The sequence below is a fragment of the Pongo abelii genome, chromosome 16 (assembly GCF_028885655.2).
Source record: "Pongo abelii isolate AG06213 chromosome 16, NHGRI_mPonAbe1-v2.0_pri, whole genome shotgun sequence".
In the NCBI taxonomy this organism is placed as follows: domain Eukaryota; kingdom Metazoa; phylum Chordata; class Mammalia; order Primates; family Hominidae; genus Pongo; species Pongo abelii.
In genome coordinates this window covers 36,818,987-36,841,979 of record NC_072001.2, presented here as the reverse complement: position 1 = coordinate 36,841,979, position 22,993 = coordinate 36,818,987, and the positions used below count along the sequence as shown (strand labels likewise).

The following is a 22,993-nucleotide window of genomic DNA, read 5'->3' as shown; positions in this document are numbered from 1 at the left end:
ACATTGTGAAGTACCTATGCCACGTATGTGCCAAGGGCTATTAGGTGAGGGGATATGATCATGAGCACAATAAGCATGAACTCTGGCTTCAGAGCTGAGCATTTAGAGGGAGACACAGACACTGAATCAACCAAACACACACAGGTATCTAGTGAAAACCTTGGTAGATGCTACCAAGAAAAAGTCATTTATAAGTTCATAAATGGGGAACCTGAATGGGTGGGTAGAGGGCAAATGTAAGAGCACTTCCATTAAAAAGTGACTCATAGGTAAGATTGAAAGACTAGGAATTAACCAGGCTGAGGCTGAGAAGAGGGGGATAAGAATGAGTTGCTTCCTAGTCTGAGCTGAAGGAGGGGTGGGCCTGGAGCTTGGCTCTTGAAGGAACTGAAAGAACAGTACAGCTGGAGAGAAGAGAGGCAAAAAAGGTAGGCAGACATCGCCTGGTTGCATTGCAGGCCTGAACTCGCCTTATCTTCTGGAGGACAATGCCCTGATTCTCTCTGGAAAAATGATAAGGGAAAGCCCTGTGTGTGGTGTTCAGTGTGCTTGAGACAATGAGGTAGAACTGAACACAGATTGGGAGCCAGGCCAGCTTGGGTTTGAATCTTGTGAGTAACATGGTGGTGACTGTGGCTAATGACCATTAATAATAAGTAAAGTGGTGCAGTCGTAAGGCTCCTTCCAATGACTTCTATCACTTCCAATCACTTCTAGTTGAAGCCTAGAAGTAATTATTCACTTCACTAAAGGATTCACTATAAGCGTCCTTTACATAGTTCCCCCTAATGCACCTAAAACAGATATGATTGCCACAGGCAAATCACACAATTCTGGAGGGACTCCCTCTTATGGAGACCTGAAGCTGGCTGTGACTGGCTGTGATCACCTGGTCATGATGTACTGATAACAGGTCTCTGAGCAAACTGTGGTATATGAAAATCATTGCCAAGAAAGCCTGGAATCTTTAGTAGAAATCTCAGAGTCCCAGAAACTTTGAGAGGATATGTTAGTTGGAGGAAAAATAAGCCTTGTCTTCCCTCCTGGGAACTGGTTGGAAGGAAGGTTTCTGCTCTTTTTCAAAGCCTCTCAGAGGTCTCCTCATTCCTGGTAGGCCCTCAGCACTCCTACTGTGAAGCAGCTGCTCCCACCTTGAGACTCTGTATTCACTGCTTTAAGTTGTGCTCTAATGTGTGTGATTGTATGCATTTGATTTTGAAAATTTGGAGAACTCTATGGAAAACTCTAATTTCTTTGTATTTCTGCCTGATCTCTGCTCCTCCCATGAGAAGGAGTTGGATTATGGAATAAGAAGTTTAGGGTATATCTAGACAGGGCAAGTCTTCCTTCTGAAAAACACAGTACCTTGGCATGTAGTCCAGGAACTGGGAACCCAACTGAAAAAAAAAAAAAAAAAAGATCAGAGGCCTGTGCTTGTGAGATCCTGTGAGTGGAATGTTGGATGTTATCCGCATTCATCTTGTCATTCCTCAGTCATCCTTCCTCTTCAAGCCTATATGTTTAGGCTTTAGTGCTAGTTTTCCTTCTGTGCCAAAGAGCAGGGAATAAGAGGCTTGGAGAAGGAAAACGCTTGTTCTTGGGGAGGAGCATGTCCTTCAGCCACCACCGGGACAATTTTCTTTGTAGTTACTGTAGTTGTTTCATCCATCATTCTGTTAGTCTATGTTCCTAGAGGGCACAGACAGTGTCTTATTCCCTTCCACATCCCCAAGCTTTCCAAATAGATCAAAAACTATTTGCTGAACAAATAAGTAACCAAACAAAGGAGTAATTAGATTGCCTAGCTGGTGATTCTTGGATATAAAAAGATGGTGAATGATATGGTCTGGTTCTGTGTCCCCACCCAAATCTCATTTTGAATAGTAATCCAAATTGTAATCCCTATGTGTTGAGGGAGGGATCTCATGGGAGCTGATTTGATCATGGGGGCCCTCATTGCCATGCTGTTCTTGTGATAGTGAGTTCTCATGAAATCTGATGGTTTTATAAGGGGTTTTCCCCCTCTTCACTCTGCACTTCTCTCTCCTGCTGTCATGTGAAGAACGACATGTTTACGTCCCCTTCCGCCGTGATTGTAAGTTTCCTGAGGCCTCCCAAGCCATGCGGAACTGTGAGTAAATTAAACTTCTTTCCTTTATAAATTACCCAGCTTCAGGTAGTTCTTTTTTTTTTTTTTTTTAGACGGAGTCTCGCTTTTTCGCCCAGGCTGGAGTGCAGTGGCGTGATCTTGGCTTGGCTCACTGCAACCTCCACCTCCCGGGTTCAACTGATTCTCCTGCCTCAGCCTCCTGAGTAACTGGGACTACAGGCGTGTGCCACCACGCCCAGCTACTTTTTGTATTTTTAGTAGAGACAAGGTTTCACCGTGTTAGGCAGGATGGTCTCGATCTCCTGACCTCATGATCTGCCCTCCTCGGCCTCCCAGAGTGCTGGGATTACAGGCATAAGCCACCACGCCTGGCCTCAAGCAGTTCTTTTTTTTTTTTTTTTTTTTTCTGAGACAGAGTCTTGCTGTGCCACGTAGGCTGGAGTGCAGTGGCACGATCTCGGCTCACTGCAACCTCTGCCTCCCAGATTCAAGCAATTCTCCTGCCCCAGCCTTCGGAGTAGCTGGGATTACAGGCGCGTGCCACCACGTCCAGCTTATTTTTGTATTTTTAGTGGAGACGGGGTTTCACCATGTTGGCCAGGCTGGTCTCGAAGTCCTGACCTTGTGATTTGGCCTCCTAAAGTGCTGGGATTACAGGTGTGAGCTACTGCGCCCAGGCCAGGCAGTTCTTTATAGCAGCTTGAGAACAGACTAATACAGTGAAGGAAAGAGGATAGAAAGTTTGAGGCATTTGTAGAAGGTGGCACTAGTGAGAAATAGAGAAAGAACAAATGATTGTGGGTAAAAATAAAACAAGAGTTACTGATTTTGAATGAAACATATTCATTGTGGGGATAAAAACCCTAGCACTTTTATTAGCACCTTTAAGAAATTTGTCAGGATCAAGTTAATGGTTCATTCATCCAGGTTATAAAAATAAATAACCTAAGGTCCTTTCTTCCCCCTACCTTTATGTATCTGGAAGGAACCTAAGGTCTTTATTATGGCCTATTTTGAGATCTAAACCCTTATGGCTCCAGAAAGGTGATGGTGGGAATTAGGGAAAACAATATTTTTTGAAGAATTTTTGAGTTGGGCTCTCCGCAAAAATACCTTCAGCTAGGCTCAAGATGTGCAGGACTAAAGACTCCAGAGGTGCTCCTTGTGCACATAGAAGGAGCTTGAAAATTTGGCTCCATACTTCTAGTTTTCTGTATTTTTTCATGCGAGGAGAGCAGAGGCAAACATGTATTTGAAATACACTAGGTAATTGTCCTATGCTGCTAGAGACTGCCTTGTCCTGCCAGGTCTCTGTAATGTAGTTAAGGCCACTGCATATCTCTGCAGTGGTGTTTCTGAAATCCTTTTTTTTAATTCATTCATTCATTCATTCATTCGAGACTGAGTCTGGCTCTGTCGCCCAGGCTAGAGTGCAGTGGCGCGATCTCGGCTCACTGCAAGCTCCGCCTCCCGGGTTCACGCCATTCTCCTGCCTCAGCCTCCCCAGCAGCCGGGACTACAGGGGCCCTACACCGCGCCCGGCTAGTTTTTGTATTTTTAGTAGAGACGGGGTTTCACCATGTTGGCCAGGATGGTCTCATCTCCTGACCTCGTGATCCGCCCGCCTCGGCCTCCCAAAGTGCTGGGATTACAGGAGTGAGGCACCGTGCCCGGTCAATCCTTTCTATTCAATACTACCCATCATTGGTCTACAGTTTGTTCAACTATAAAAAAGGAAAGTGTTTTTCCTGCTTGGTTGTTATTATGGATTGAATTTTGTCCCCCCAACAAACAGATACGTTGGAGTCCTAACTCCCAGTATTTCAGAATGTGACTGTATTTGGAAATAGGGTCTTTAGGAGGTAATAAAGGTAAGATGAAGTCATTAGGGTGGACCCTAATCCAATATGACTGATATCCCCAAAGGGAGAAATTGAGACACAGAGACCGACACCAAAAAGAGAAGATGATATGAGGAGACACAGGGAGAAGATGGACATTTAACAGCTGAGGAACACAAGACTACCAGAAGCTAGGAGAGAGGCCTGAAACAGATCCTTCCTCAGTTCCTTCAGAGGGATCATGGCCCTGCTGACACCTTGATTTCAGACTTCTGGCCTCCAGAACTATGAAACGGTAAATTTTTGTTGTTCTAAACCACCCAGTTTGTGGAACTGTGTTACTGGAGCCCTAGGAAACTAACACAGTTATTCTAAAATTTAAATATACTTTTTTTTTTGGTTGTTTTTTGTTTTTGTTTTTTAAGTTCCTCCATGGGCCAGGTGCAGTGGCTCATGTCTGTAATCCCAGCACTTTGGGAGGCTGAGGCGGGTGGATCACTTGAGGTCAGGAGTTCGAGATCAGCCTGCCCAACATAGTTAAACCCGATCTCTACTAAAAATACAAAAATTAGCTGGGTGTGGTGGCGTGCACCTGTGGTCCCAGCTACTCAGAAGGCTGAGGCATGAGAATTGCTTGAACCTGGGAGGCAGAGACTGCAGTGAGCCGAAATTGTGACACTGCACTCCAGCCTGGACGACAGAGCGGGACTGTGTCTCAAAAAAAAAAAAGAAAGTTCCTCCAAACAGTAATTGTTTTTTCTCAAGAATTCCAATGGAAATAGTTCCTGTAGACTAAGCTGTACTGGGTGCACATGACAGACATAAAAAAGGACAGAAATAATCTCTTTCTAATCTACGTTTAGTTATGGATAAGAGCTACCTGGCTAGGTGCAGTGACTCACGCCTGTAATCCCAACACTTTGGGAGGCCGAGGCGGGTGGATCACCCAAGGTCAGGAGTTCAAGACCAGCCTGGCCAACATGGCGAGACCCCATCTCTACTAAAAATACAAAAATTAGCTGGGTGTGGTGGTGTGCACCTGTTATCCCAGCTACTTGGGAGGCTGAGGCAGGAGAATTGCTTGAACCCGGGAGGCGGAGGTTGTGGTGAGCCGAGATCATGCCGTTGCACTCCAGCCTGGGCAACAAGAGCGAAACTCCGTCTCAAAAAAAAAAAAAAAAAAAGAAAAGAAAAGAAAAAAGAGCTCCCTATGTTGCTTGAAGCCTTATGATTTTTTGTTTTTGAAGAGTTTGAATGACCAGATATTTCTGCAAGATATGAGCATGAGGATTGCTAAACAGTATTTAACAGCTCTGTGTGTTTAAAAAAGTGTCTGTACAGGCCGGGCACGGTGGCTGACGCCTGTAATCACAGCACTTTGGGAGACCGAGGAGGGAGGATCATGAGGTCAGGAGATCGAGACCATCCTGGCGAACACAGGGAAACCCCGTCTCTACTGAAAATACAAAAAAAAAAAAAAAAAAAAAAATTAGCCGGGCGTGGTGGCGGGCGCCTGTAGTCCCAGCTACTCGGGAGGCTGAGGCAGGAGAATGGCGTGAACCTGGGAGGCAGAGCTTGCAGTGAGTCGAGATCGTGCCACTGCACTCCAGCCTGGGCGACAGAGCGAGACTCAGTCTCAGAAAAAAGAAAAAGAAAAAAAAAGTGTCTGTACATAGAAAAAAGACTAGAAGGATAGATGGTAAGATATTTGGCAGAGATTATTTCTGGGTATTAAAATTACAGGTAGGCTGGGTGCGGTGGCTCACGCCTGTAATCCCAGCACTTTGGGAGGCCAAGGCAGGCGGATTAAAAGGTCAGGAGATCGAGACCATTGTGGCTAACAGGGTGAAACCCCATCTCTACTAAAAATACAAAAAAATTACCTGACTTTGGTGGTGTGCTGTAATCTCAGCTACTCGGGAGGCTGAGGCAGGAAAATGGCGTGTTGAACCCAGGAGGCGGAGCTTGCAGTGAGCCAAGATCTGGCCACTGCACTCCAGAGCCTGGGCAACAGAGCAAGACTCCATCTCAAAAAAAAAAAATAATAAAAAGTAAAATAAAATAAAATTACAGGTAATTTTTTTGTTTTTTGATACAGAATCTCTATCTGTTGCCCAGGCTGGAGCACAGTGGTGCAATCTTGACTCACTGCAACCTCCACCTCCTGGGTTCAAATGATTTTCCTGCCTCAGCCTCCTGAGTAGCTGGGATTACAGCACACCATCACACCCAGCTAATTTTTTTGTATTTTTAGGAGAGACGGGGTTTCACCATGTTGGTTAGTCTGGTCTTGAACTCCTGACCTCGTGATCTGCCCACCTCGGCCTCCCAAAGTGCTGGGATTACAGGCTTGAGCCACCGCACCCAGCCCAGGTAATTTTTTATTTGCTTATTTGTTTTCTTAGAATATATGTATTATTATTATTTTTTTAAAGACAGGGTCTCACTCTGTCGCCCAGGCTGGAGAGAGATGGTGCCATCATAGGTCACTGTAACCTTGAACTCCTGGGCTCAAAAGTTCCTCCCGCCTCAGCCTCTTGAGCAGCTAGGACTACAGGCGGGTGTCACCATGCCTAGCTAATTAAAAACTTTTTTTTGGTAGAGATAAGGTCTTGCTATTTTGCCCAGGCTGATCTCAGAATCCTGGCCTCAAGTGATCCTCCTGCCTCAGCCTCCCAAAGTGCTGGAATTACAGGCATGAGCCTCTGTGCCTGGCCAGAAAATATGTATTAATATATTAATGACTATATTATTACATATAGTGAATATAAAAGATAACCTAGTCTAGTTTTCTGAGTTAAATACTTCATTTTGTTTCTGACTCTTATTGATAAGTCCTATCTTTTGGGTATGAAAGGACCTGACAAAGGATTTTTTATTCATGGAAGTCTAGTTTCTTAGGGAGAAAGAGTAGTCCTCCAAATACCAGTTTAAATTTGTATCACTTTTTCTTCTTTACTGTTTTGCAGCCTGGTGTTTTCCACTACAGTGCACTGTATGGTATACTAGGAGGACTGAGCTGTAGTTAGTACATCATAATCAATAGCTTTATGGATTTTGATTGAAAGTGGCTAGACTATAAACCTGTCTTTGGATACACATGGAACTACTGAAAATAAGCACCTGGCTGGACATGGTGCCTCACACCTGTAATCCCAGCACTTCAGGAGGCTGAGGCAGGAGGATCACTTGAGCTCAGGAGTTCGAGACCATCCTGGGCAACATAGAGAGACCACAGCTCTACTAAAAATAAAAAAAAAAAAATTAGCTTGATATGGTGGCATGCACCTGTAGTCCCAGTTACTTGGGAGGCTGAGGCGGAAGTATCACTTGAGCCTGGGAGATGGAGGCTACCATGCCATTGCACTCCAGCCTGGGTGACAGAGTGAGACCCTGTCTCAAAATAAAATTAAAATTAAAAATAAGCAGCAACTCTCTAGCTAGTAATATTGGGGTAAGTGAGTTGAGTATGAGCCATTCTTTGTTGAAGGTAAGGGTGCCCATTCCTTTACTAGAACACCACTAAAGATCCATTCATGCAAGACAACCCTTGTCAGAAAATCATTGCCAGGGACTGGGAAAGTAACACCCTCTGGAGAACTACTCTTAGCAGGAGCATGAAGGCATCATTGGAGGCATCTGGTGGGTGGGATGAGGTTTGTTCAAGAGTCATATAAAATTAAAAATTAGGGCTTTTTGGACAGATGCATTGACATGAAGCACACTAACACAGGGTGATGGTCAAGCCCAGTGAGCAGAGTTAGACCTTGGCTTTCTTTGCCTAATCACAGATCACAGATAAATTTAAGGTTTTAACTCCCATCCATCCCACCTCATGCACATTAATTCATCAGGGGAGATGGGGGACAGTGAAATTTATTGCAGAATAATACTGGCTGTGCCCTTTTTGAGTTTAATGTGAATATTTAACAGTGTCAGTCTTTTGCCTGTTATTACTTAGTGTCTCCAGAGTTGTTCAACTTGTTCTACTTGGTGTATTCATAGCTCTCAGTGTCAGTAGATGCTCCAAGACTTAGACTGTGTCTTCTTTTCTAGGACCCACATCCTTAGCTCGATGGAGAGCTCTAGCATCCTGTATCCAAGTGATCACTTCATAGAGGTACCCATTATGCATAGCTTTGTAAACTGAGGGCCAGTGGAGTGGCTATTTGGGAAGTAGTCATCACTATGTAAGAATCAAACCTTTATTTTTCTTGGTAGAAAGTCAGTAGATATTTTCTTAAACTAAAAACATTAAAATTAAACTACATGGATGTTTTAAAATATGGATACAAAAATAGCTAAAAGAGTTCGATTAGAAAAAAAAAGAAACAAAGAAGGGATAAACCAGAGACTGAAGAAAATTTGTTATCTACAGGAGAGGGTGATTTGGCTTTGTGTCCCCATCCAAATCTCATCTTGAATTGTAATCCCATAATCCCCATGTCTTGTGGGACGGACCCAGTGGGAGGTAATAGAATCCTGGGGGCGGTTTTCCCCATGCTGTTCTCGTGATAGTGAGTAAGTTCTCACAAGAGCTGATGGTTTTATAAGCATCTGGCATTTTCCCTGCTGGCACTCATTTTCTTTCCTGCTGCCCTGTGAAGAGGTGACTTCCGCCATGATTGTAAGTTTCCTGAGGCCTCCCCAGCCATGCAGAACTGTGTGAGTCAATGAAACCTCTTTTCTTTATAAATTACCCAGTCTTGGGTATTTCTTCATAGCAGTGTAAGAACAGACTAATGCAGATGGGAATGGGATGGAAGGGATAAAGGATAGAGTGACACTTCTCTGAGTGTATCTTCTCATATTGTTGTGATGTTCAACCATATTAATATTTTACTTATTCAAGAAAATGAAATTAAATAAACAGTTATGGGAGAAAACTCTAAAATTCAGTATAAATAAGAGCAAACCCAACTGATTTCAAATGAACAATATAACCACACTGAATGAAAAAATTAACAAAAGCAATTATTGAGCATAGTAATTTGAGTATATCCCTTCAATCTGAAGATAAAAAAATTATAAACAAATCTTGGAACTTCACCTAAAAGGTTAGTGTACTTAAAACATCGATCAAAGCCGAGCGCAGTGGCTCACGCCTGTAATCCCAGCACTTTGGGAGGCCGAGGCAGGCGGATCACGAGGTCAGGAGATCGAGACCATCCTGGCTAATCCGGTGAAACCTCGTCTCTACTAAAAATACAAAAAAATTAGCCGGGCGTGGTGGCAGGCGCCTGTAGTCTCAGCTACTCGGGAGGCTGAGGCAGGAGAATGGCATGAACCCGGGAGGCAGAGCTTGCAGTGAGCCGAGATCGCGCCACTGCACTCCAGCCTGGGCGACAAAGCAAGACTCCGTCTCAAAAAAAAAAAAAAAAAAAAAATCGATCAATATTAACATCACCAGTAATGAGATAGAACATCATATGCCTCCCAATGTGATGCACTGAGAACATACTAATGCATTGTGATATTCTTGGCCACCAAAAACAATTAAATTGAATCTAATGAGGAAATATCAGCCTCAAACTGATGAAATTATTTTTATTTATTTATTTTTTGAGATGAAGTCTTGCTCTGTTTCCCAGGCTGGAGTGCAGTGGCACTATCTCAGCTCACTGCAACCTCTGCCTCCCAGGTTCAAGCAATTCTCCTGCCTCAGCCTCCCAGGTAGCTGGGATTACAGGCACACACCACCACGCCTGGCTAATTTTTGTATTTTTAGTAGAGACAGGGTTTCACCATGTTGGTCAGGCTGGTCTCAAACTCCTGACATCGTGATTCAGCCTCCTCGGTCTCCCAAAGTGTTGGGATTACAGGCGTGATCCCCCGCGCCCAGCTGAAATTATTTTTAAAAGTTGGACTGTAGGGGCCTGGCGCGGTGGCTGACTCCTGTAATCCCAGCACTTTGGGAAGCCGAGGTGGGCGGATCACAAGGTCAGGAGATAGAGACCATCCTGGCTAACATGGTGAAACCCCGTCTCTACTAAAAATACAAAAAATTAGCTGGGCATGGTGGCAGGTGCCTGTAGTCCCAGCTACTGGGGAGGCTGAGGCAGGAGAATGGCGTGAACCCGGGAGGCAGAGCTTGCAGCAAGCCGAGATTGCGCCACTGCACTCCAGCCTGGTTGACAGAGTGAGACCCCGTCTCAAAAAAAAAAAAAAAAAAAAAAAAAAAATTGGATTGCAGGTGCTCTTAAAAGATGACTATATCATGAAAGACAGAAAAGCTGTAGACAGATTAAATAAGTCTAACCATGACATGACAACTAAATGCAATGCGTGATCCTGGATTAGATATTGAACTGGAAAATAAATTTTTATAATGAACATATATTAGTTTTCCAAATAGAAAAACTAGTAAAATTTGCGTGTGGACTGTAGATTACATAATAACATTGGAACAATGTCAAATTTCCTGATTTTTATATTTGTATTGAGGTTATGTAAAATAATCTCCTCCTTCTTAAGAAATACACACTCTAAGGTCAGATGCGGTGGTTCATGCCTGCAATCCCAGCACTTTGCGAGGCCGAATCGGGTGGATTGCCTGAGCCCAGGAGTTCAAGACTAGCTTGAGCACCATGGTGAAACCCTGTCTCTACAAAAAGTAGAAAAAATTAACCAGGCGTGGTGGCGTGCATCTGTAATCCCAGCTACTTGGGAGGCTGAGGTGGGATCACTTGAGTTTGGGAGGTCGAAGCTGCCATTCCAGCCTAGGTGACAGAGTGAGACCCTATCTTGAAAAAAAAAAAAAAAGAATGAAAAAAGCAATACACACTCAAGGAGTATTTAGCGGTAAATTGGCAAGATGTCTGCAACTTACTCTCAAATGGTTGAGAAAAAAATGTGTGCGCACACACACACACAGAGAGCAGGCACAGATGTGGCAAAACGTTAAGTGCGGAATGTGGGTGAAGGACATTAGGAGTTCTTATTACTCTTGCAACTTTTCTGTAAATTTTAAATGATTTCAAAAAAGTTTTGTTTTGTTTTTAATTGCTTCCAGCTTCTTCTTTGACAAACTTATTTCCCTTCTTCCGCTCACTCTCGATCTGGGGTCCTTATTGGGCAAGAGTTTACATAATCTTGAACTTTACCAGTAAAATGATGTGGGGAAGATGGAAATTAGTATCACTTACAATGGGAATGGAGTGGGGCACTGACTCTTTAAATAGTTGGCGAGGAAATGCTGCTGCCCCTTTTCGTGCAGTCTCCACTCGGTAAAGGACTGTGGTTTCAGGTCTGCCCCACCTCCCTTGCCCCAGAGGGAAGGGAAAGCATTTTACTTACAGATCTCTTGTCATCATTATTTAATCTTAGTTTGGTCATTGGTAACTTAGAGGGAAGGAGGAATCACAAAAGGTAGCAAGAAGGAGGTGTATCCATACTGTGTATCAATTCCAAGTTTCTTGAAAGGCCAGGCCATGCAAAGGTGTGTGGGAGCCCCAATATAGATGGATCTAATAAGCTACTCTGAAACAATTTTCTTATTTAAATGCTCTGCATTGGACCACTGTGCGGTTAAATTTCTTTAATATCTAGAATAGTGCTTGTACAATACAGAAAAGCAGCCCAGTCCCCATATCCTTTGCTGTAATTCCAGTATTTACAGTAGACAACTGGAGATTCTAGTCCAGAGGTTTGGGTACAGATTTCACAATTACAAAGAGCTGGCATCAGTATCGTCTTCAAAGGACATTCACAAAGGAGCAAAGCAAAAGCTGAGAATTTGACAAAATGCTTTGGTTAACCAAAAATTGAATGGAAAACAGATTCCCTGACAAGCCATCAAATTCAGAGCCAAGGGGAAACAAATTACAATGACAGCAAAGTAACAGCATCCAGTAGGTAACTAGCCAAAGTCGTACATGGTTTACTATAGACAAAGCCTGGAAGACTGGGGGAATTGAAGGCCTAAGATCTCAAGTCAGACCATGCGCCTCCCACCCACCCATCAGGTCCCTGTAGTTTACAATTAGGTCTATTCATTCTGAAGACCCCACTAAAGCCCCTATTCTATAGAAGTCTAGTTGTCCCTAGTAGTTTGGGATATTTTTTGTCTATGTCAAGAAGCATAGGTAGTCTGCAAAACTGGCTGCTTTCCAAAGCCAATGATAAAGAAAGAAGCATCGATCTCTCTCTCTCTCTCTCTTTTTTTTTTTTTTTTTGAGGCAGGGTCTTGCTCTGTCACCCAGGCTGGAGTGCAGTGGTGTGATCATAGCTCACTGCAACCTCTAACTCCTGGGCTCATGCGATCCTCTTGCTTCAACCTCTGAAGTAGCCGGGTCTACAGGCACAGACTACCATGCACTGCTAATGCCCAGGTATTTAAAATTTTTTTTGTAGAGACGGGGTCTCCCTATGTTGCCAGGCTGGTCTTGAGCCCCTAGGCTCAAGCAGTCCTCTTGCCTCAGCCTCCCAAAGTGCTGGGATTACAGGTGTCAGCCACCACACCCAGCAATACACTTCTTAATCAATTTCACAAAAGATGAACAAAAAAGTCCAAGTCCTAAGCAAGTGCGGAGTGTGCAAAGAGTGCCCTCCATGGCATCCTTTCCCGATTTGTGTTCTTTTGTTTAAATTAGCTGGTTTCACTCTCAACTGCGAATGGTGAATGCCCAACATGGGCTTAAAAGCCTATTCTCATGAAGGGGTTTTCATCTTTATCAGGAATCAAAGCCTTAAACGAAGACTCAACTGTTTATCTGGAGCTGGTAGAGCAGGTTTGCTCATGAAGTCACACCCAGTTGGCATCATACAGGCCCGAGAGCCTCTGTGCTGGAGAACTGAGCCAATTACTGTTCCCACCAAATTCTTTGCAGGTGTCAACCTGCCCTTTACAAAGGCTCAGCAGATGCACTGCTTACAAGATGTTTCATGTCAACGTGAAGTCTTTATAAGGGACCAGTCCCATCTTGCCTGAGATTCTACTGCCCTGAAGCCTCTGTGGGACATCCTGTGAGAGGCTGATGATGCTCTTCAGTGGTAGGCTGAAGCTCTCCCATACTCAGGTACATATCTAATTCCCAGGACAACTAAACCAGGTATTTTTCCATCCTCTTAGCAAATGAGACTGAAAAGGACCTGGCCTACACTAAGACGCATGAAGTCTGTAGATTTTTAAATCCAGCTGCAGATGTAACCAACAAGTTAAATAATGTCTGACAGGAGTGTTTCATCTTTAAAATCCTTGTTGTGTACCACACTACTGCTTCTTTGTGGCCTTTTGTCCACAAAGGTCCTTTGATTCTGTTTGTTTATATGCACTTAGAGATTTCAATTAAATGTGGTTTTTAATAATCTTCATGCTGTCATGCATGTTAACTGTTTTATTTTTATGCATTACTATGACCTACACTTTGTTTTTAAAAATGAAGCTTTCAGATCATTTTCAGCTTCATCGCACCCTCAAGTGTGCTTTTCTGGCCTTCTCATTTTTGACTGAATTTGGAGAGGAATGAAGAAGTCATTTTTAGGCCCTGATTTGAAGGACCTATAAAAAAAGAAAATCTTTCCACCCCACCCCGCAACCTCCTGCTTGGAGGCAGCACAGCTGACCTGCTTGCATCTTGGTGTGAACTGGGGATCTGAACAAGGGAAATTGGAGGCTGCAAAAGGGCTCTGGAAGAGGTTCAAAAGCAAATTTGTTTACCACATTTTGCTCAGGTTTGCCCTGTGAAGAGATTAGAAAGCAAGATCCCTGAAAACAATATAAGAACCTTAATTCAATAGCCTGGAGAAAATCTTCAGCCAGTGAAGGGCTCTTACACAATTAGTCTTCCTAAGAACAGAGTATAATTAAATGGGTTCAAATGGGCACAAAATAGAATGCACAATATTTGTTTAGATAAAAGAAAAAATTTCTACTGGCAAAAACTAAAATAACTGACTGTGGAGACTTGATCCATCTTTATTAGTAGAATAGAGGCCCCTTGAAAGGACTGGGTATGACCAGGTTTCAGTCCTTCCAGACTCTGGATTCTGAGAGGAAGGATGGTTCCCTGGAGATTAGCATGGGTTCAGTGAGTACAAGGAATTGACATTGGATATGAAAGGGAAGAGCAAGACCTTCACTCAGATGTAGGGACAGGAAAACGAACCACAGTACAGTGTATACCACATAATAGCTGCATAATAGACAGTGATCAGTTCATGAAGATACATATTCTTAGAAGCCGGTTGAATATCAGTCTTGTTAACAAGTGACACTGTTGTACATTCTCCTGGTTCTCACTGGCACAAGACAGCTTCATAGACACATACATATTGCACAAAATTCTATGACAGGTTTCCACAGGAAAAGGTTTCCACCTGGTCTCTGCTGTTTCCTACAGAAGGGACATAAGTTCCCTGAGTCATTGTTCCTTGTTACCCAGTGTGCTTCCTCCTGTGAAGGGCCATGAGCCTATCTCTTTACTTCATTGGCAAACTCCACTGGCATCAAATGGCCTTGGTCATAGGCAAGAGTCATTTAATATGTCAGCAATTGCTGCAGCTGTGACCCCTTCCATTTGGCAACCAACCTTGAGCCTTTACAAAAATCTTCAAGGACTCAAAATGAGATGTCTTCTTTTTGAAAATATACAAACCAGAATCAGCTTGCTCATCCTCAGAGGATGTTGACTGTGGTCATTGTTCTTTCGAGAGGAGTTGTTAACTTTTCAGGGTAGCTTGCTGTTCCCCTGCCAGTACAACTTCTCTTCCACTTTTTTCTTTTTCCATCGGCAGAGAAGCAGCATCTTAAAAGTCTTCCTGAAGGTTCTGTTGCAGAGGGCATAGCAGATGGGGTTGACAGTGCTATTGACATAGCACAACCAATAGCCCAAGTGCCACAGGGTGACTGGGACACACTTGTCACAGAAGGTAGAAACCAGGACCATGATGTTATACGGGGTCCATGTGATGATGAAGGCCAGAAGAATGGCACTCAGCGTCTGGGCTGCTTTCCTCTCTTTGACTAGGACCATTCTCTTTCGTTTGGTCATTTGATGGCTGGGGTTGGGATTGAGGCCTTTCGTTGAAGGTTCCTTGGCCACTGGGAAGGAGCAGGGCATGATTTTCACCTTGTGACGGCCGTTGTTGGTCTCCTGAGTCCCGTCAGCTTTTACCACCAATTGGAACTTATAGGCCACACATTTCTGACTCTTGGGTCTATGAGCAGCTGCTGGAGACAGAAGGTAGTCTGGGGTGTCATAGTCACTTTTTTCAGTTTCAGCTTTCACAAAAGTTTCCTCAGTCTCTTCAGCACTGCATTCTTGCCCTGGGCTTTCCTTACCCTGACTCTTGTAGACCACTTGGAGGACAGGGTCAGTGGCGGGCTTGTCCTCATCCTCTGAGGAAGGGTAGCTGCTACAGGTGGTGAGCTGCTCAGCTTTTGCCCAATTGGCGCTTGGGCCAGTGGCTTGGGATGGCTTCCCAGTGGTGGAGGTGCTCCTGCGGGAGGATGACCAGGAGGCCTGGTTCCTTTCCCGCTGGGCCAGGGTGGGTCGAGGACAGTGCAAGCAGGATCTGAACAGAGCCCTATGAGCTGGCTTTCTCTTCTCAGCTTCAGTCACAGAGTCAGAACCCTGGAGGTCAGCCAGGTCCTTGGTTCGCTTCTCTGTTTCCCGGTAGATTCGACAGTAGAGGATGGTCATAACAGAAACAGGGATGTAGAAGGCAGCAATGGCAGTGCCAAAAGTGATGGTGGGCTCAGAGAGAAACTGGATCTGGCACTCATCCAGTGGAACTGTCCGCTTCCCAACCAAGTACTGCCAGCAGAGGATTGCTGGGGCCCAGAGGATGAAGGAGATCAGCCAGGCCAAGCCAATCATGATGCCAGCCCTTTTCGGAGTACGCTTGGCCCGATATGTCAAGGGTCTTGTGATGGAAAAGTAACGGTCAAAACTGATCACCAGAAGGTTCATGACAGAAGCGTTGCTGGCCACGTAGTCCAGTGCAAGCCAAAGGTCACAAGCCAGACTCCCAAGAGCCCAGCGTCCCATGAGGATGTAGGTGGTGTAGAGGTTCATGGAGAAGACCCCAATGATGAGATCTGCACAGGCTAAGCTGAGCAGGTAATAGTTGTTAACTGTCTTGAGCTGGCTGTTGACTTTGAAGGAGATCATGACCAAGACATTGCCCACAATGGTGATCAGGCTTACCACAGCAGTCACGGCTGCAATGGTGATGACTTCCCACAACCTGTGGCGTTCCAAAGGCTGGTGATTTACTGGGGTGCCATTGACGGTGGTTGCATTGTGGTAAGAGTCCCCTTCCATCCTGGTGCAAAAATTTTATAGTAGAATAGTGTTAGGTTCTAGGCTGTTTTCTATTTCAGTTCTTCTTGGCCACCATCTGGAAGAGAGGGAAACACATTAGCTCCGCACAGCAGCATGACTTTCTTGTCCATCCATTGTTTATAGTTTCTTTTTTTTTAATTTTTTTTTTTTTTTTTTTTTTGAGACGGAATCTCGCTCTGTCACCCAGGCTGGAGTGCAGTGGTGCGATCTCAGCTCTCTACAAGCTCCGCCTCCCGGGTTCACGCCATTCTCCTGCCTCAGTCTCCTGAGTAGCTGGGACTACAGGCGCCCATCACCACGCCCAGGTTTTTTTTTGTATTTTTAGTAGAGACGGGGTTTCACTGTGTTAGCCGGGATGGTCTCGATCTCCTGACCTCGTGATCCGCCTGCCTCGGCCTCCCAAAGTGCTGGGATTACAGGTGTGAGCCACTGCACCCGGCCCATTGTTTATAGTTTCTAACGGAATATTAAACGTGGCTGCACACATATTCAGAGCAAGATGCTGAAATCTCTAAAGTTTGATCACCTATTTTTAATGGCATCCTTTTGCTTTTTGTTGTTACCTGTTGTTAAGTGACCTTCTTATGCATGAGGCTGCTGCCCTCTTGTGGCAATTTTAAAAAGGGCTGGGAAGACGAGGAGGGTGAAGGGAAAGGAAAAAAAAAATGGATTGTGGAGAAGCAGTAAAGAGGGGAAAGCAGGCATGTTAAATCACTTTAGATTGCAATGATCGTAAGGACAGAAACCCTATTTTTTTTAAGATCCTGGTGATAAATACCTAAATCGTCATGCACTGGGGAAAAAGTGGTATCTATTCTATAGTCCCAGTCTTGATTATTAAACATTACTGAGGTGCTGTTGTGAGCCAAGACCATATTATACCACCTCTCCTTGCCCTAATGCACAAACTCCAAGTGCATATCTGGTTTTCATCTAGGGGGTTTTACATTTGCCCCAGCTGCTGAAGATAAGGACCTTCTCTCTGTTTCTGAACTATTTGCAATATCATAGAATTGTTTTAGGTTATCTTTTTTCTGGTTATAGAGTAATATATTCCTTATAAAAGTTCAAACAATGTCAAAATGTAAATCTTAGAAAGCAAAAGTCTCCTCTAATTCCACCTTGCAGAGGTAATCAATGCTAACAGTTTAGTGTGTATTTTGGCATTTTCCCATATGCATATACTAATAAATAAATATTTAAGTACAATTTCCCCTATGCATATACTAATAAATATTTTAAATGGGTGCCTTTTACCATTTACAACTTGAATTTTGTTTTTTACTTAACAAATGAATTATCACGGACAGCTTTTGTATCAGTACATCTAGAGCTATCACTTTCATTGTAATGACTGTACATTATTCCACTTAATGGATATACTATATTTAATTAACCCTCTGTTGACAAATTTTAACTTTTAAAACTAAAAGGAAATTTTCCTTTTGTAGATTAAAAAAATCTAGGTACATGATAAAGATTTCAGTGTGTACCAAAGGGTAAATGGTAGAAATTATGTCTCCCTCCCACCTCTGACCTCCAAGCTTGCAAGCTCCCCATTTTCAGAGGTAACCACTGCTACCATTTATTTTTTCTTCTAGAGATATATGTGCATACAATATATATTTGATGATATATAACAAACACCACCTTGACATGATAATGGGCGGTAAAGGGAAAAAAAAATCCTTTTTTTCTTTTCTTTTTGAGACGGAGTCTTGCTCTGTTGCCCAGGCTGGAGGGCCGTGGCGCTATCGACTCACTGCAAGCTCCGCCTCCCAGGTTCATGCCATTCTCCTGCCTCAGCCTCCCCAGTAGCTGGGACTACAGGCGCCCACCACCACGCCCAGCTAACAGAGTCTTGCCCTTGTCACCCAGGCTGAAGTGTAGTGGCACCATCTTGGCTCACTGCAACCTCTGCCCCTCGGGTTCAAGCAATTCTCCTGCCTCAGCCTCCTGAGTAGCTGGGATTACAGCCACCATGCCCAGCTAATTTTTGTACTTTTTAGTAGAGATGAGGTTTCGCCATGTTGGCCAGACTGGTCTCGAACTCCTGACCTCGGGTGATCCGCCTGCCTTAGCTTCCCAAAGTTCCGGGATTACAGGCATGAGCCACCGCCTGTATCAATCTTTTTGATAACCCTTAAAATACCCCATGTGGGCAAGTTTATTTAATGGGGTATTTCTGCTCTGCCTATGGCCAGTCTTGACACTTTTTTGATAACAGTAACTGACAGAAAGGTGACAAATTTGTGAAGGGCTACAGTTTTCTTGGTTTTGCTTTATATTTTCAGCTGTAATTTTGGGTGTTTTCATAACACCTCAAATTCAATATGGAATTGAGTTGATGATATTGTCTTGCACCAGAAACCAGATTCTCCCATCTTCCCAATCTGGGCTGCTTCTTCACCTCCCAAACACATGCAGTCTAACTGACTCACAAAGACTCCTCTTTTTGGTCCGTCTCCATTCCTGCTGCTACCGACTGTTACCTTATACCTATAACACCTCGGTGTTGTCAACATTCTTCAAGTTGTTGAAGCAAATTCTAAGGTTGCCAGGTCATTAGGTAGAGATTCCCCAGCATCTGAAAAGACCAGTTACTCTACACTCTACAAATCTCTAGGCAAATGCCATCACAGATTATCTTCCAATGGTCAGATCTAAGCCACACAGTGCAAAAAAGAGCCTGTGGAAATCCCTTTCTCCTTTATTCTTTCTTTTCTTCCTTCCTCTCCTGCCCCTCTTAAATATTTGAATGTTTATTATGGGACAGACTCTAATGCTGGCAACACCATGGAACAGGCCAATGTCTCTGCTCTTTAGACACTAGTTGGGAATGTAAATAAATTAGCAGATAGAACTATAGCAGGGGTGCAGCATGCCATAGGGGCACCTGTGAAGGACCTCCAGCCTCGTTGAGTGGACATGGGAAGCACTTCCTGAGGAAGAGACCTAAGAGTAGAGACTTGAAGAATGAATCACCAATAGCTAGGCAAAAGGTGGGTAGAGGCTGGGGATGGTAGTGCCAGAATGTTTCAGACACGGAAGGGAAGAGCTTGTCTGTAAGCCCAGAGGCAAAAGAGGAGGAATGGAAAGAAACAAGGTAGCTGGAGCCAAAGAAAGCTGAGAAGTGAAAGGTGAAACTGGAGAGGCTGGCAGGAGAGGACCTGAGAGAAAAGTCAGCTTTATGGGAGAGCTGTGTCAGCTATTTCCAGACTCCCCGTCTACTCTGAAGGTAGTCCCGACATCCAGGTGTTGGGGAGCATTAGTCCGGAGAGAAGTAGTAAAATGATCTGACCGCTTGCTGAATTTTTTCTAATCAATTCTTCAAAATAGGAATACATGGTGTTTTGGAAGGATTTAATTTTTCCACTTAATTTTATTATCAGGTCGTAAGCAATTTAAGGAAGGTTCTGGGAATTTGGATGTGCACGTACTCCTTTGGACCCATGTATAACCTGGGTACTTCTTTTTCGTCTGTTTCCTCATTAGAAAAAATAAGGAGGGCGGGCGTGGTGGCTCACGCCTATAATCCCAGCACTTTTGGAGGCGGGTGGATAGCCTGAGGTCAGGAATTCAAGACCAGCCTGGCCAACATGATGAAACCCTGTCTCTACTAAAAATGCAAAAGTTAGCTGGGCATGGTGGTGCGTGCCTGTAATCTTAGCTACTTGGGAGGTTGAGGCAGGAGAATCGCTTGAACTTGGGAGGTGGAGGTTGCAGTGAGCCAAGATCTCGCCACTGCACTCCAGCCTGGGCGACAGAGTGAGACTCTGTTTCAAAAGAAAAAAACTAAGAAAAAAAGGAAATTGGACTATGGGAACTAACATACCTACATTTCTATGGCTTTGTATATTATATTGTGTCAAAAAACAAAATTAAAACAAATGTAAAGATCTCAGTTGGCTTTATTTGTGATTCTAGAATCAGGCAATTCTTCATTTTGTGAAATAAATGTTCTGATGAGCTGACCAGAAGAATTTGGCTTTATAGGCAGAGAAGGCCTGAAGAAAGCAGAAGCAAAGAACAAGGGTGTATTAGTTACTTCTAGACAGAACAACAGAAAATAACTGGTTAGTTAATATCAGGTTACTTCAGGCTGTGTGTGTGTGTGTGTGTGTGTGTGTGTGTGTTTGTGTGTGTGTGTTAGAATTAAAGCAGAGAGAACTTCCTTATCATGCTGATTGAAGATTTATAGTGGCCTGTTTGGGAAATTAGCTCTCTCTCTCTCCTGATTTCTCAGGTCAAATAACAACTTAGTTTAGGTTTGGTGACTTGGAACTTTAGTATGGGTGGCTCCATTTTGATTTTTATTCTGGTTTGTTGGAACCTAGTTCAAGAGCTTAGTCCAAAACAATGACCTCCTATAATTTTTTATTTATCAATAGTGTGATGGTTAATTTTATGTGTCCACTTGGCTAGGCTACAGTACCCAGTTGTTTTGTCAAACACCAGTCTAGATATTGCTGTGAAGGTATATTCAGATATGATTAATACTGAAATCAGTAGAATTTAAGTAAAGAAGATTACCCACCACAATGTGGGTAGGCCTCATTCGATCATTTGAAGGCCTTAAGGGAAGACTGAGGTGCCGAATGAAAAGAGCAAGGAATTCTGTCACCAAACTGCCTTAGAACTCGAGACAGCAACATTGATTCCTGCTGGATTTTCCAGCTTGCCTACAGATTTCAGACTTGTTAGCCCCTACAATCATGTGACCCAATCCTTTAAAATAAAAATAAATCTCTCTCTCTCTGATAAATGGAATAAGCTCTTTGCTAAAAGGGAAAAGAAAATAATTTACAGTGGTAACATCACCTCACAATCATATCACAATTTGGCATTGGTCAGCTTCAGATTAAAAACCTAGTTCCATTACTTGCTGTATGACATTAATTAGTTGATTAGAAACAAGGTCTTGCTCTATCACTCAGGCTGGAGAACAGTGTCACCATCATAGGTCACTGAAGCTGGAACCCATGGCCTCAAGCGATCCTCCTGCCTCAGCCTCCCATGTAGCTGGGACTACAGGTGTGGGCCACAACATATGGCTCCAACTTACTGTATGACTTTGGACACATTACTTAACCTGAGTCTCAGATTTTAAACTCTGAGGTGGGGATAAAAAGAGTCCTTACCTCATAGGATTGTTTTAAGTATTAAATGAGATAACCCATGTTGTATTCAGCCAGTGCCTGACACAAGAGAATGTTCACTACAAAGTAGCAATCCAGCAACAAGAGCATCAAAATGACTATTCTGGCTGGGCACAGTGGCTCACGCCTGTAATCCCAGCACTTTGGGAAGCCGAGGTGGGTGGATCATGAGGTCAAGAGATCAAGACCATCCTGGCCAACATGGTGAAACCCCGTCTCTACTAAAAATACAAAAAAGAAAAAAAATTAGCTGGGCATGGTGGCTTGTGCTTATAGTCTCAGCTACTCGGGATGCTGAGGCAGGAGAATCGCTTGAACCCAGGAAGCGGAGGTTGCAGTGAGCCAAGATCATGCGACTGCACTCCAACCTGGCGACACAGCAAGACTCCACCTAAAAAAAAAAAACAAAGAAAAAAAAAAACCTCTTCTCCTGGTAGGAATGAGCCTGAGGTATGGTTATTAAGGGACAGGGTAAAGTAATAAGGCAATATTTTCATGACCACAAACTCGCTCTTTTAGATTCTTCATGGTGCTAATGCTGGATTGCAGTGGTGTGATCATAGTTCGTTGCAACCTCAACCTCTTGGGCTCAAGGGATCCTCCCACCTTAGCCTCCTGGGTGGCTGGGACTACAGGCATGTGCCACAATCCCCAGCTAATTTTTTTCTGGTTTCATTTTGCTTTGAGATAGGGTCTCGCTATGTTGCTCAGGCTGGCCTTGAACTCCTGGCCTCGAACTCCTGGCCTCAAGTGATCTGCTTGCCTCGACCTTCCAAAATGCTGGGATTACATCACACCTGGCCCTTCCTCTTTAGTTTTTTTGGTGGGTGCTCTACCTCTAGGAACATAACAAACTGCTCCCAATCATTCTAGCAGAATAACCTTGAGGAGAGCCGAGGCTAACACAGTCTTCCTCAGAGTCTGCTCAAAGACTAGGACTACTTCAAATGCTTGATTGAACAGGTTTCATGATCTGATAAACTGAGAAAATACCATGTAGTATGTAGAGCTCTCAAAGATTCAGAAGACACATTAGCCTAGTGAAAGCCGGGAGGTTCTGCAGTAGAGAACATTACCTAATTTGGCTTAACACAGAGGTGGCTTAGCTTATCTAGCCTTTCTCAGAGGAATGTCTGTTAATATCCTGTGGAATCCATGAATCACATTTGGGAAATGCATTTTGGTAAAAAAAAACGAACTAGGAATATGGAGTAGGAGTTCTAATTTCGGCTAAAATCTTGTGATTTCAGACAAGCCATGTATTCTCTCTGGGCCCATTTCTCCATATATGGAATTAAGAGACTGGAATTAATGGTTTATCCTTTAAAATGCTTTCAGGCTCTTCTTATAGGCTCACAGTAGAAAACACTGGAAACTGTATTAATTTTAGCCCTCAACTTTCTTCCATTCTTAACTAGGGAAATGGCAGTTACTTAGCTGCTTTGGAAGTTAGTGTAGTGAAAACAGCCCTCAACATATTTTGAGTTCTTGGCTTTCTCATCTGTTAAACACGTATAACAATACCTGCTTAGACTGGGTGTGGTGGCTCACACATGTAATACCAGCACTTTGGGAGGCTGAGGTGGGCAGATCACC

General features: G+C 43.7%; 1 protein-coding gene across 2 annotated transcripts in view; it reads right to left on the bottom strand.

The window, feature by feature from the left end:
• Positions 1–11,473: 11,473 nt before the first annotated feature.
• CHRM5 (cholinergic receptor muscarinic 5) overlaps positions 11,474–22,993 on the bottom strand; it is a 99,209-nt gene continuing 87,689 nt past the window's right edge. For both annotated transcript variants that reach the window (XM_024232643.2, XM_002825253.4), the window contains one exon: positions 11,474–16,293. In XM_024232643.2, the coding sequence (XP_024088411.1) occupies positions 14,619–16,217 (1,599 nt within the window). In that variant the 5' untranslated portion in view covers positions 16,218–16,293 and the 3' untranslated portion in view covers positions 11,474–14,618. The remainder of the gene's footprint in view (positions 16,294–22,993) is intronic.